Source organism: Aythya ferina, assembly GCF_964211825.1.
Source record: "Aythya ferina genome assembly, chromosome: 5".
Classification (NCBI taxonomy): Eukaryota; Metazoa; Chordata; class Aves; order Anseriformes; family Anatidae; genus Aythya; species Aythya ferina.
Genome location: NC_140301.1, coordinates 47085028 through 47099437, shown reverse-complemented (window position 1 = coordinate 47099437; position 14410 = coordinate 47085028). Strand labels below are relative to the sequence as shown.

The 14410-nt window shown below is 36.0% G+C and overlaps 1 protein-coding gene across 8 annotated transcripts in view; it reads right to left on the bottom strand.

The window, feature by feature from the left end:
* The window catches only part of SPATA7 (spermatogenesis associated 7), a 63195-nt gene that overhangs the window by 25818 nt on the left and 22967 nt on the right, over positions 1–14410 (bottom strand). For 6 of the 8 annotated variants that reach the window (XM_084521044.1, XM_084521045.1, XM_084521047.1 and 3 more), the window contains exons 2-4: positions 8713–8793; positions 7636–7728; positions 6034–6081 (exon numbers count right to left, since the gene is read on the bottom strand). In XM_084521044.1, the coding sequence (XP_084377170.1) occupies positions 6034–6081; positions 7636–7728; positions 8713–8793 (222 nt within the window). The remainder of the gene's footprint in view (positions 1–6033; positions 6082–7635; positions 7729–8712; positions 8794–14410) is intronic. The other 2 variants (XM_084521046.1, XM_084521042.1) reach the window with 1 other exon arrangement.

Genomic DNA, 14410 nt, shown 5'->3' with positions numbered 1-14410 from the left:
TCTCATAGACGTTTCTGCCAGCAGTATGAATAATACAGCAGACTGCGCACAGCCTACTACACTGAAATTGTGAAACTGCTGCACCAACACTGAAGCCTGAAGCCAGCTTCTGAGCCTGCTAAGGTAAACCTCCATTCATGTACTCTAGAGAGAGGTCCAACTTGCTTCCACATGGGCTTGGGCAATAGATTTGTCTCAGAATACCAATGGTGCAGCCCCCAAAAAACATTTTAGACATATTGTACCAAGCTAATGTGGTGCATAGGTGCAAATCATAATTTTATTCTAGCTTTCTGGCATGCCATGACTATTTTGTGTTCCTCTTTAATAGCAGAAAAAAGTCTAACAACAACAAGCCCTCCATCTCTCCTCACCTCCTAACAACAGATAGGTGTTCAAGCCAGGTAAATTCTGTTAAAAATCAGGAACACATTTTCAAAAATAATGATGATGATTAATGACTGAAACAACTACAAAAGGAAATGATATTTTACCTATTTATTGGCTTTTACAGGTCAAGTCTGCAGGCCTCTCTTGTTTGTGTGCTTTATTAACTATATTCATTATGGTTGCTGAGTTCAATATTAGCACAGCTGGATAAAGTTTTTAGTTTGCTTAACTCATGATGTCAGACCAATGTCATGTCATTTTGCAACCACAAACTATGAGAAAAGTGTATTTTTGATGTAATGACTATACATCTTAAAATGAATTAGCACTCATTAAAAAAAATCAGTAGAAGAAACAAAAGTAAACAACTAAATAACTTTTGTAAAAATAAATTAAAAGTATTACAGTTGAAAGTATAAATTGCTAAATACTTATACATGGTGGGTTTTCCTGCTCCCCTCAGAATTTAGACTTGATAAATACGCTAAGATACCTTCCTAAAGACACATATGAACTCTGAAAACTTAAGTGTTAGAATTGTTTCATTTTAAAGGACTTATTTTAGTTGCTTGTAACTTTCATTTTCAGAAATGTGTTCATAAGGACAAAACTTAACAGAAAAGTGAGAATTTTAGTGAAAGCTTTCTGTAAAACAGTAACAGGATACTGAGCTTTCCATAGATGCAGGCTTTCTATAACATAAACAGTAGACAAAGATGATGCAAAATATGTATGTGATCACATGAAAATTTAAAGTTTAATATAGAATTATATAAGAATATACATTTCTTGATCTTTCTACTTGAACGTAATCCCTGACCCCCCAAAAAGTAAAACAACAACCAACATTACTGATCTGACAGAACTGTTTTCTCACCCCCTGCTCCCTGCAAGTAGTCAGGTTCTGTCAGTGCTAAAATAGGTTTCTGGTGGGTACCTTCTCAGAATACTTTTCCTTTTTTTTTTTTTTTTTTCCTTCAGTATCAAAGAGACCTGCATTCCAAAGCACACTAATCACTGGGTTCAGGCTGTACTATCAATATGCTCTGTGGAAAAACCTCTAAACATATGGGTTGAAAAGTTAGTACTGTTAGAAACCAGGCATGTGTAGCAGCAGCTGTCTTACTTGGCACAGCTTTTGTCAAGTTTTCTGGCACAAATTCCACAACCACAGACTTCTAATGGCCACCGGTATCAATCAACATGCTTGGACTAATTCTGAACATAGAAGTTTCACATTTCAAGAAGTTTCACATTTTAACAACTATTTTAAGTCAGCAAGGCTGATCTAATACACAGGAACATGTTCACTGCTAGCCCAGTGGCATGGCAGCTTGCCTACTTTGCTGCCAGCTAAGATACCAGGAAAAGAACAGTGGAAACTAAATCCACTTTAAGGACAGAACACATTCAGTTGTCCAGGGAGCATGCCAACTACAGTATCATGTTTAGTTCTTAAACACTAATGACTGATTCATGGCAACAACCCCAAAGGGAAATACTCACCTGCTATTTTAGCTGTACATGAAGCACATATTTAGGGTATGTTTTTTAACACTATCTTCAGGAATTTTGTTTTGTAACTCTATGTTATTAATAAATCTCAGGGTTTCAAACTGAAAATTTAACCCCCTTTACAAATCTGGTTTTTGAACATGAAAAGCAGCAATATGCTTCGCTCAAGGAAATGACAGGCACAGAACTACTGAAAGAAGAAAGCTCTAAACTCCTTGACCTCAGCGACACCATAGAAATTCCTTGACATTCAGTCATACTGATGTTGCACCTGTGCCTTTAAACATTGTGTTTCCCACCTCTAGCAAGATAAAAGAAACTGGTTTGAAAATATTCCAAAAATTCTTTTTACTACTTTATTTCTGAGCACATTTTCAATGTTCTTACTGCCTGAGCTACTAGCTGTCATCTACACATATTCTGTTTTACAAAAGACAAATAAATAAAACTTTTTGGTGGATTACCTGACACAAATGATATCTAGCATTGAGCTTAGTATTTGAATATGTAATACTTCGTTGAACTATTATTGCAGTATTGAAGTCTATAGTTCTTTGTAAATAACACTTAGAACAGTAGGAAAAAAAACACTTCAACTACTCTATTTTTAGGTTTGAAACTAATTTAAATAATTTTCAGTTTCATTCTGAGCACCTAAGCATTCTAAGAGTGTGTAAGTGCAGGGTAGACACTGGACAAGGGAGATCTGAGTATCTTAACCTTAAATACCTTGAAGGCTATGAGAACAGTAATAAAGAAGTTGAAAGTACATGTGCCCCACAGAATTATCCCTTTGCTAAGTCCACACAAATTTAAACCTGTGTGGTAGTTTCTTATCTGTTTATAAAATGATCACAGTCAGGTGACAAAACATTTAAAAAGCAGGTCAGAAAAAATGTCCATTACATTCACATATTTAAGACATTAATCCTCAAACATCTTTATTAGGAAGGGATAATCTTGAGTATCTCGTACAAATGCATCCTGTACTTCAGGTTGAGACAGTTTTGCATTGACCATTATGAAGCAACAATTTCATCTATGGCACCTGAAAACCTTATATTCCACCATCTAAAATTTGCTTTTTAAAACTGGAATTCCCAGGATAAACGCTTTCCAGTAAATTCAGTTCTAAACCTGACTGTCCAAACTGGACATCATGAAAAAGTCTTTTTGCTAAGTAAATAAGTTACTAGGGTTGCAGAATTTCCATCTCTGGAGGTTTTGAAGACTTGGCTGACTGATCACCTGTTAACCAAAGTCCCATTTTGAACAGGTTGGTCAATAAGGACTAAATGGGCCCCTCAGGTCCCTTACAACCAGCATATCTTTGATTCTATGAAAGCAGGTATAGGACAGAAGTTAAACCTCTGAAACATTAGGAGAGATTACAATGCATACTGGTTGAGTATAGAGAGTAAATCTAAGAACCTGTGTTCATCTCTATCTGGTGAAAGATCTTCTTTTGAAACGCTAACAAAACCAGCAAGGAAGCTATACAACTTTTAGTCTTGTGTCCGGCAAGTGGTAAGAGCTCTAAACTCCAGTGAAATCAGATGGTAAAATACTCTCTTCCTCTCACAGGAAAAAAAAAAATCTCCTTGAACAAGACAAATAAGTGGTTATAGGATTTTACCCAGAGTACTTAAGAAGAAAATGTAATTGGGAACCTTTTTCAGCATTGTATAGTAAAAATACTGACTAAATGAATATTCTGATTAAAAGATACTGTATACTTAAGTTTTCTTTATTACGTTGCTTTCTGTCTTTCACTTGCCACTCTCATTTTTATTAGAGAACACAAAGCACCTCACAAATAAAACCTGAAAACTAGGGTAGAGATGTAACATTGTCTTTAGAAGCCAGTCTCAGGTGAAAATACAGTATTTATTGATTTGTTAAACAGATTATAAAAAATGGCAAATTCATTGTCACCTTCTAATTGCACAACTCCTGTCGATGAGAAACATCAAGCAAACAAAACATATGTTAGAAGAACTAAGCTAAATTTAAGGATAAAAAGCTGTAACCACACTGGATACTCAGATCAAGGAGATGGAGAAATTTATTCCAAATGAATCCTGTGTTACTGACTAGGATCCCAATACCTGAACTATGATTCTCAGCTTCACTTTATGGTCTAGCTCTACTTCAGGAGAATACAGAAAATTTCAACTCATTAACAATTAGCACTCTCAAGTCTTAGGATAGAACAACAGTAGGAAACTTGAAATATTGAGGGTCTTTTTTTTTTCCCTAGCTTTAAGTTGTTTTCATTTGTAAAAAGGAGACTACTAGCACTGAGTTGGTTATATACATGTTCTAATAAGATAAAAAACAGCAGCAGCTTTTTCCAGTCCAGCTTGAAAATAGGTGAAAGAGCAATTTAGCGAGATTTAGTGTACAAATTTAATCAAAGAGATGGGTTAAAGCAAGAGCAGATGCAAAGGTGAAATGTTTCTGTCACACTCTGTATAGGAGATTAATGTCTGTCTGTGATTAGGCCAGAGTTACATAGTCAGACACTGGTTTGAGTAAGATGAACTGAAAGAGAAACAGATTGCACAAAGACCTGCTATCTGAAATGAAAAATTCCTCACTACAGAGCACACCTGCTAGTGTCATGACAATTATCTGTGAGGGCCAAGGCAGCGTAGATGTCTTTCAAAATGAACATATTATTCAGGGAAACTCATTCTCGTGTGAAACACGCAAGCTCTGAGCTCAGGAGAATTTTATCTGTAAAAACAGAAAACTAAAATGAATGGGCATTTGCTGGTGTTTGGAAAGACCTGAAAACATATGGGAAAATAATTGTTCATTAGAGATTCTAGGAAAGATTCCAGCAGGTGGAGAAAGAAAAAAAAAAAAAAAAAAAAACAAACTACAGGAGGCTTTTATTACACAAATATGTAGGTGTACATTTTCTTCTTATATCAACTTTGTGTTTTCATGCTTGTTTCAAAGCAAATCTTGTACAGCCAAATTACAGAAAGGAAGATTTTTTTCAGATGCGTCTGTAGAACAGGTGATCTGAAAATCCAAACCTCCATCTGCAGACTACAGAAATCTTTGCAATACTGTTCCTAATTGTGCTATACCTTTTGAAAGCAAAAGACATGTCTGCACAAAGTATCTTTGATCCTGGTGCACCTTGTTGCCTTAATTCACTCACAATCCATTATGCACAAGCTCTAAAAAAAACTGTAACAAAATGCTGACGTCTTTCTGTGTAATGGATGAGTGATTTCCTGCATCAACTCTAGTTACTCTAATCATTTTACAATACAGTATCACTCCTGTTTGACTGGATATGAGACTAACCACAAAGCATTCTGTACTCAGAAGATTTATCTAAATGAATGCCTTAAGTATTTCCAGTATCTCAGCAGTTCTAACTGAACATTGAATTCGAGATAAAGAACTTTCTGTAACTGAATTAAAGACATCAAATAACAGAAATATGTTTGTTGTTTTAACAAACAGCTGCTATTTATCCCCTTTGATTAATAATTCATTTAGTATTCCTTAAGTCAATGATGTGAAAGTATTTTTCTTCAGCTACCATTATAAAGAAAGGCTACAGTACTGACACCTCTAAACAGTGTTAAGAAATGAGACAACTCCCAGGAGAAGTAACTGCAGGTTAATCCAGGCTGTGGGGCTGTGCATTTATGACTGGCTATGCTTTCTGTGAAATGAAACAGTAAGTTTCAGTCCTGCTTCCCAGGTGCCCACATTCCTAAAATTTGTCTTAACCTTGCACTAGTTAAGCTCTCTTCTTGACAGTTCAAGCTCACATCGTATCACAAGAAAATAGAGAGAATAATGCTTAAAATTCTCATTTTCTGTTCCTTTCACCATGTTGATGAAAAAGATTCTAAGCAAAATTAATTGTGATCCTAAGCACAATTAATCACTGACAAACTAGGTCCATCTCACTAGCATTACATTCACTGCAGATTCTTACAAATAGCTGAAGCAGGATAAGAAAAGCTGAGAAGCAAGCAGACACACATATGCTTGATTAAGGGTCATAATTTGTTGTTACTCTTCTATTCCTCTGGCTTTTTTGTTGAATTAGTTTTACAGAACCTTTTGCAGAATTAATGCATTGCAGATACTTACGTTTGATGCTGGTCAGCCTACTTCTGGGTGCTGAACAGTCTACAGCTGCTGAAAACAAGGAAAAATAGATGTGAGCAGTTGAGTGTTTACTTAATATTTGTCATGGCTAGAAAAAAATGCATTAATAAAACAACAAAACACACACTAATTAATTAGAACACAGACTTTTTCTCCCCACTACTTTAAAATGTTAGTTGCTGTGTATTTAAAGTTACTGTGTATTTAAATTGAAATTGATACAGTCAGATAATTTTAGAGATAACAATGTTGAACAAAATACATATTTGAAGGAAGAATCATCATTTAAATGAAGGTTCTTTACAAAATGTTTCTGTACATTTTGTGCTGACTGCATTTAACTGCAAACATACTGAGTATGTTACATGGTAGAGAAATGACAGTACTTTTGTTCTGAGCATGGACTTTGGCAGAATCGAAAGCCTCAATGTACTTCTCTTTAAAGCAAATTTAAGAAAGGGAGGGATGATGAGGAAAACCAATATAACCACCTCCAAAACACTATTTCTGAAAATAACTAGAAAGAGAGCATATAATGCTTTGGGAGGCATTTAAAAATCATTTATCTCATAATCCAGACCCTGCAACCTTCTAAGCATTTAATTTAGATACTCAGGACACCCTGCCAAGCCTTAGCATTTATACCTCTAGGACTGAAATCCCCAAGAGAAGTTTATGCAATGAAAAGTGAAAATAGGCTGTGTACTGTAAACAATATTAACAGCTATCTACAGACTTTTGTTAGGCCTGTGCATGATATTAACTTGAACAGTAATTCTTACTTCTTATATGACCTTAAAAAAATACCAACTTCAGCTATAACTGTTTACAGCTGTAGCACTGACAATGGGGTATTGTCATTTTAGAAGGGAATAACCACACATTTCTATATCTGAAAAAAAAAAATTGATTGGGATCTCATCCTAATTAAGAAACATACAAACATATGCTAGTTCAACAGGGTCCTAAGTTCCAGTTTTCACATTTGCCTTTTGACAAATATACGCACCTTCTAACATTAAAATATATGCAAAAATTCATATGCATTTTTAGCGCTCAATAACATAGATTAGTAACGTGATTTTCTCATTTGCAAACATGAAGCAATTTTCTAAGTCCTTAAAACTCATTAATGCCACTGAGTTTAATATGAACAAAATATAAACAACATTTCTGAAAATTAAAATAATGGCACAGTGGTCTGGGTTTAACTGAAAATGTTCTGGAATCATTCCTTAAATAAATTCTGTATATTTGCTCCATGTTTTTTATCTCACCATATTATTTCACAGCAGCTCTACAGCAGAATGAAAACAATACAGCACAAAGTACCCTAAAATTAAAGTCATAATTTTGGTAGCACTTGAAGCAAAACGTTTTCATACAAAACTTTCAAACCCAATAATACAAAAGTCTTAAGTAACAGCTGTATCTCCTTGCTGACATTGGTCCAAGCATGAAACAGGAAGGAAATTAGGCTTCTAACAATCCAATTCACTCCCTCTTGGTATGTGCCTATTCTGAAAAAAAAAAATAAAATAGCTAAACCTAGTACAAAGTTCATTCCTATATGAACATTTTTACCTTTGGCTGAAAGGATTCTGTTATAATGAAACATCATGTGATCTCTGATCAGGTACTGGTTAGTAAGACTTCGTGTGGAATCAATACAGAAAGCTGTAAGATCAAAACATATTTGAACATTATAAAGGCACAATATTAAAATTTTAAATAGCTATTAACTGCAATTCAAATCTAAAATTCACTATTTCCAAATAATAGCTGTACAGATGTCAGTCACTAATAGAAAAATGAAAGCCAAAAGAACCTGAAAATGGTTTTGCTCTTAACATTTATCCTGCCAGCAGTGAATATAACAAGTACTAAAATAACACTCTGCTTTCATGAGACCCAGTTCCAACATCATGCCTCTGAAACATTTTCATGTGTGCAAAAATGCACGATTTCAAACCTGTGGCACCAGTTTAAATCTAGCTTTGTTTCTGGGACACATAGCTTCTGCCTTGTGCAATCTCACTATCTAACTCCAAGGAAACCACAAACTTAGAATTAACGTGCTTCTTTGCTCAATGGAAATGATTTTTCTTTTTATTTCAGCTACTATCACATGGTATCATTTTATCTACTTGTTATTTATTTATTTATTTTTAATCCCCACTGAACCATTACATTAGCTCAAAAAATAGTTATGGACGTAGCTGAAGTTGGACTATGAAAATGTCAGCATGGAAACTTCTTGTTTCTCCATTCTATATTCTTCTGAAAGAAGTGTCGGAGGTGGCACTAAGGCACAGAGCCATATACTTGCCTATTTCAACTACTGACTGTAGAGGAATAGCTTTAACTTCAAGGGTTTCTTAAAGCAGAAACTCATATATTCCAGTTAATATAGATAAAACATCTCTTTCCACATATATATAGATACCTTGCTAACAGTTGTTAGCTAGCATAACAGACAAGGCAAAACTCACTCCCCAAAACTATTTTCAGTAATGCATACTAAATGAAAGTACTATTAAACTTCACCAATATAGAACAATGCAAAGATTTTTATTATATAAATATTTTAATAATGAAAACAATTAATTCACATAGAAGGAACCATGCCAACTTTCTAGTGAAAGCAAGTGCGTTACTCACCATTACTCTTAGTGCTTAACTGTCCTTTAAATGGACTTGCTGGACCACATCTGGGAATGACCACAGCTGGGTATTCATCCACTTTAACGAAATGTCAAACAGAACAGAGAAAATACATATTTTGAAAGACAAGATAAAGCAAATAATAATAATAATATATAAATATATGTTTCTTCAAAGAACTCTTCAATGATTGTAGTGTACATTTTTCATAGAGGAAAAGTGCTATTTAATGTTATACTACTACTAAAACATAACAGTTTAGTTAAGCAACTAAATCTAAATGTAACAGATGATGGTAGTACTTTTATTGGTTCAGGGGCTTAAACAGCAGAAGAGATCACTAGATTAATCTGAACTTTACGATGCTCATTAAACTGCACAGAGACATGGTCAAATTATTGTACCTATGCTAAACTCCAATTTATTTTAAAGGTTTACTGATGGAATTTTATCATGACATCAAATGACTAATGTGAAAAATATTCTGTGTGTAGGGAATGATTGTGGTTAGAACCATACTAAGGAGTTTAATAGATTGAAAGAAATAAATTATGCTTGTTTGAGAAATCATCCTACCAGTGAGAACACACAATCTTAAAAAACTATTGTTGTTAATTTAAGAATAATTTCACTTGCCATTTGATCTTCTGTAAGTTTGCAGAGTTGTAACTCTGCAGACTAGTGCAGAAGCTGACTAAACCCAAACATCCCGTTGTTCTGAGAAATGAAAGATGTGAGCTAAAAGTCCTATCTCCTTCCTGGAAAAAAAGCATGGTACTGTTAGGCTCACAACTACTGTCTGTGATGTGACCTTTGATTTACCAATCCACAGCCAATTTTATTAAGAATCTACAGCATTACTGGAACAAATTTTAACAGGGGGTATATTACTATTTCAAATACTAGTGCACACAAAGCATTCCTTTAAGGTGTTCAAAGCCATGCTCAAAATATCAAGCAAAACAAGATTTCTTTAAGAGAATAAATATACCACACATGCATAAAACCAACTGTAGAACTGTACAAGCAATTCCAATGAATACATTACTATGATGATGATCTTTCCCTTCCCTTCCTACTTCTCCTCTGTTGATTTGGTAGGCCACAGCCACCACGTCCGCACATGCTGGGAAGGGGAGGCACCACAGCGCTCCGCTCGCTGGCCACCTTCAGCCTCCCACTGCTGGAGGCAAAGCCCCGAGTGCCCTTCCTCACATGAAGCAGCAGCTTGCACCCACCCAAAAAGTGTGGGGGATCTCTTCACTGCGGCCTCCAGCTGGCTCAGCAAAGGCACACTCTTACAAACTGACCAGTGCAACTAACACCAAAGGACAGAGCCATGCTTACACCACATGCGCCTGAAAAAACCCTTAACTCCACTTCTTCAGGTGTTTTACTTTTTGCATGTCCAACATCCGTCTCCCCTCCAAATTTCCTACCATTATATAATAACTATTGTGGTACTGTTACACCTGCAGATGTGACTACTACGTTCTGCAGCTCTATACCTTAAGGGCAACAGCATGTTGCACGTGATGGTTAACATGGTGCCAGACTGTTAGCAGAGATTGTGTCAAGATAAATGGTTTCTTTAACAGTGACTTATTTACATAACGTTTACTTACAGTATGTTTATATAATAATGTTTTATTTATTTATATAATTCCCTCAAAGGCCTAGGACTAGGATTTGTTTGGAAAGCAACAAAAAGTACCTTGAGAAAATAAACAAAGTGAAAATGCTTAGTGTATGTGGAAATTTGCAGAGTATTTTACTGGGACTGTGTTGTGAAATAACGCTAAGTCTGGATCGATACGCTCGATCCCCACTCTTACGAGGCACAACAAATATCAAGGCATTTTTGAATTAGCCTGAGGACTTTGCACTTAGAAAAAACTGCCTTTATACAGCAGGGGCTTCTAAGGCTTTGCATGGTAGGGGCCGTGTCTGCAAGAATTATTCCCCCATCTCTCATAGCTGGGAGGGTGCCAGACCAGCAATAGTGAGGGGATCAGAAAGGAAAAGCACTACCATAGGTTTTTTCAGCCCTACCCTGCAACTGTTTTTTCTTTATGACCTTTTCTTTAAAGCCAAAGGACAACATTCCTGCTCTTCTCTGTCCCTTACAATGGCTCTTTTTAAATGCCCCTTGTGGCACAATTCCTTCTCATCCCCATTTGTAATTTGAACATGCATAAGGACAACCAATACTATTTTTTAAAAAAAGTAATAAAATCCCAAACATACATCAAGAATTTATTAGATTTAGAATGATTGCCTCTGTAATGATTGCAAACCTTTGTCACTAATGGCTTGCTTCCTTGTTTTAGTACTGTATTTCTCTACCATAATACTACTGAAATGGTACATAGTGCAGCTGGAAAACCATCCTGAAAATCATGATGTCTGAAGTTACAACACCCTCATTTCTAAAGAACGTAAGTCTTTGGGATGACTAATGTTAACTAAACTGTTAAAATATAACATTTTAATATATAAAAATTTATCCTAATGATAAAAAAATAAATAAATGTGTAAACCAGAAATAAGCCAATACTCTACATTATAGTGGACATCAAAGAATATGAAGGTTTTCATTCACAGATGCTCAAAGTAACCTAAATTTTCCATATTTCAGAGCTCATATTTCAGAATCATAATTCTAGAAGGAGACCTAATACTATTGGATAAACAGTTATAAAAGCAACTCCAACTAATTTTTATGTGAAATAAACATGGAGGGGTAAGCAGGGGCATCTGAAAAAAGTGCAGAGACATTCTTATAACTACAGTTGATTGTCTCCAGGTAAGCTAAATGCCTTGGCCCTCAGCTGAAGATCATCGGAGGGGCTCAGAAAGCTGTTGCCTGTATTGTCTTCAGCTGGAGGTCTCTCTCTTCAGCACTACAAGAAAAATCAGGCGATTCTGAAACGTTCACTTGCTTTGCATCACCAGCAGATGGCACACGGATAAACCGTATTGAAAGAACTATTGCATCTGCTCTTTTTGCCCTTTGCAATTAATCTGTATCAGACTTGGGGGGAAAGCATATAAAACAAAAATTCTCTCCTCCCCCACCATTCTCCATCATTACTTCATAGGCAAGAAAAGCTCTTGGAAAGGGTCAGAAGGGAGAAATATTCTACAGATTCCTCCACATTTTTTGATTATGGATGCTTGGGAAGAGCAGAGATCACTCCCAAATCCCCAGTTTGCAGAAGCCCCAAAGCCAGAGGAAACAAGCCACCACTGCTAAAGAGGTCCTTTTAAAGGTATCTCTGAAACCCACTAAGAACTAGCTGGGCACTGACCCATTTATTGCAGGTCCTGGAGTAAAAGTGTCCCTGAAAGGCACAGCTCACGGCCCTGCTAGCACCTGGACACGCTGACAGCCATTAGCACCAGTAACAACGGATGTTTTCTTCCAGTTTAGAACCCTGCCTTACTAGGCAACAGCTGACGCTGAACAACTTTTGAAAATATCCAGCTGGATTCTGGGTCCTCTCGCAAACCTGGCAAACCGTATATTTTATTAAAGCTTCAAATAGAACAGACAAATCTTGCACTTTAAAACATTTCCATAAACAGCAGAATTTGTGAAAAAGGCTTCCTGTAGTCCCTGCATGGTATCCTGTGGGCCTTGTTCCACACTCTGTCCCTTGTGCCGCTGAGATATTTCTGTAACCTTTGCATCAGTGTGGGCTTTGGAGGCTCCCTTCTCCGTGAACCACCTGTTTCCACAAAACTGGTACTCAACTTATCACAAAGGCCACAAAGATAACAATTTCGCTGAAATAATGCTTAGTGCTATTGGAAAAAGGAGTGAAGATTACTACGTAAGCCTTTGTTTTCTTAGGGCCGAGGCTGTTTCATGTAGATATTTCATCAAATTTATCATTTCTACATTATATCCCACTGACATGATACACCCTAAGTCTGCAGTCTGAAACTCAAAACACCTTTTTATATATTCTCATTGAAAATGTAAGTTGCTAATGGCAGAGGAGAAACTGGAGGACTTGGTACATGGGGGAGACCTGCTTTATTTTACTGTTTGTTTGAAACAGTACAAGTGAGATAGAAGGTGTCAGCATTCAAATGTTTCACTGATATATTTTCAGGCTGCCTGCTGACTTGAGCAGGTATTTGTTTAGATTCAATTTGTGTTTTCAATGTTATTTGCACAATTGCAACAACTAAACCTAAACCGAAGGCTTAAAGAAGAGAATTTTGAAGGAGAAGGTGGGATTTTCAGCAAATTGCATAGTTACCAAATATAAACCTGATAAAATAACAGCAAAACATTATAATGAGGACCTGGACCGAGAACAGAGTGAAAGCAGTATGCATTTTGTCTACTTCACCTCCTTTTCTTCCAAACCTATTTGTGCATGTGAGATTTTTTTCAGTGAAAACTCTTCTACTGCTTTTGAGGGAATTTATTTCTAAAATAATAACTTCTGTGGGAAGTGTCTGCAGCAGGCTTAGCAGAACTGAACCCAGTACTTGCAGTAAGTACTACAGCAGCTTTTGCAATAATAGTTTCCTGACTGAAATGCACATTTTCTACTTCTTAAAATAATAATAATAAAAAAATTTCCAGTCACAAAGTGGGAATCTACATAAATAGATTTCCAGAACTGGAATGGAAACTCTTTAAGACCATTTCCAGTTCAAGAAATTATTTTCTGAGATTTATTCCTGAGAAACTGAGAAGTATAATGGACTTGTGCCTTCAATATACCACACATCTAAACATACATTTCCTCATAGGTTTAACTGAGGAAATATAACACCAGAGTTCTTATGCTGCGTGTTTGCCTAAGTACTGAGAGAAAAAAAAATAGTAAAAAATTGTTGTTTTTTGTTTGGTTCCTTAGTATTATTAGGACCTTATTATAAAGTCCTAATTAATTCCTTGTTAGTGCTTCTATTTGCTTTTCTTGTAGGCTTTCCCTGCAAGTGTGGTACTATACAATGAAGGGAAAAAACCAAAACAAAACAAAACAACAAAACACAGTTTTGTGAATATTTTTTTTCCAGCTGGTATCTAAGATAAGTAATAATTACATTATTCTAAAGAGACTGATGATATATATTGTCCAAATTATATTTTCATTTAATATGCATTCTATCTTTATTTATAATTTTACAGTCCTAAAAAGGATGGAAAGTGGTGGTTTCTGTTACTTTGTTGCCTAATTGTTAGTAGATAGGCAGAATTCATGGAAGTTATGTTTCTACAAAGCCATTTCAGATTTGGAACATTAATTTGTACTGGAGAGAAGCCCAGGCTTTCATTATAACGCTCTCATAGGAAGGAGTTTAAACACGACTATTAGACTTGCTATATTTATACTTCAGATACCGCAAATCAAAAACACTGGAAAACTTCAATCAGGCTACCCTTGTAACCAAGCCTTGTTATTTCAAAGATAAAGCATAAAAAATACAGGTACTTAAGGTGAGATACTGGGTTCAAGGACCTAAACGCAGCACTACAAGCCACAAAACCTCCACTCAGCTGCGTGGATTCGTGTGAGCACTGCATTTTCCTAAGAGCTCCTTATAGCTCTCAGCTGAGGCTCAAACAGCCCCTAGCCCTTGGTGGATTTAGAAGTCCGGTCTCCCCTGCTGTCCCAGAGGAACTTGCCAAGCACTAGGCCATGGCCACCAACCCTTTCATGAGATGGAT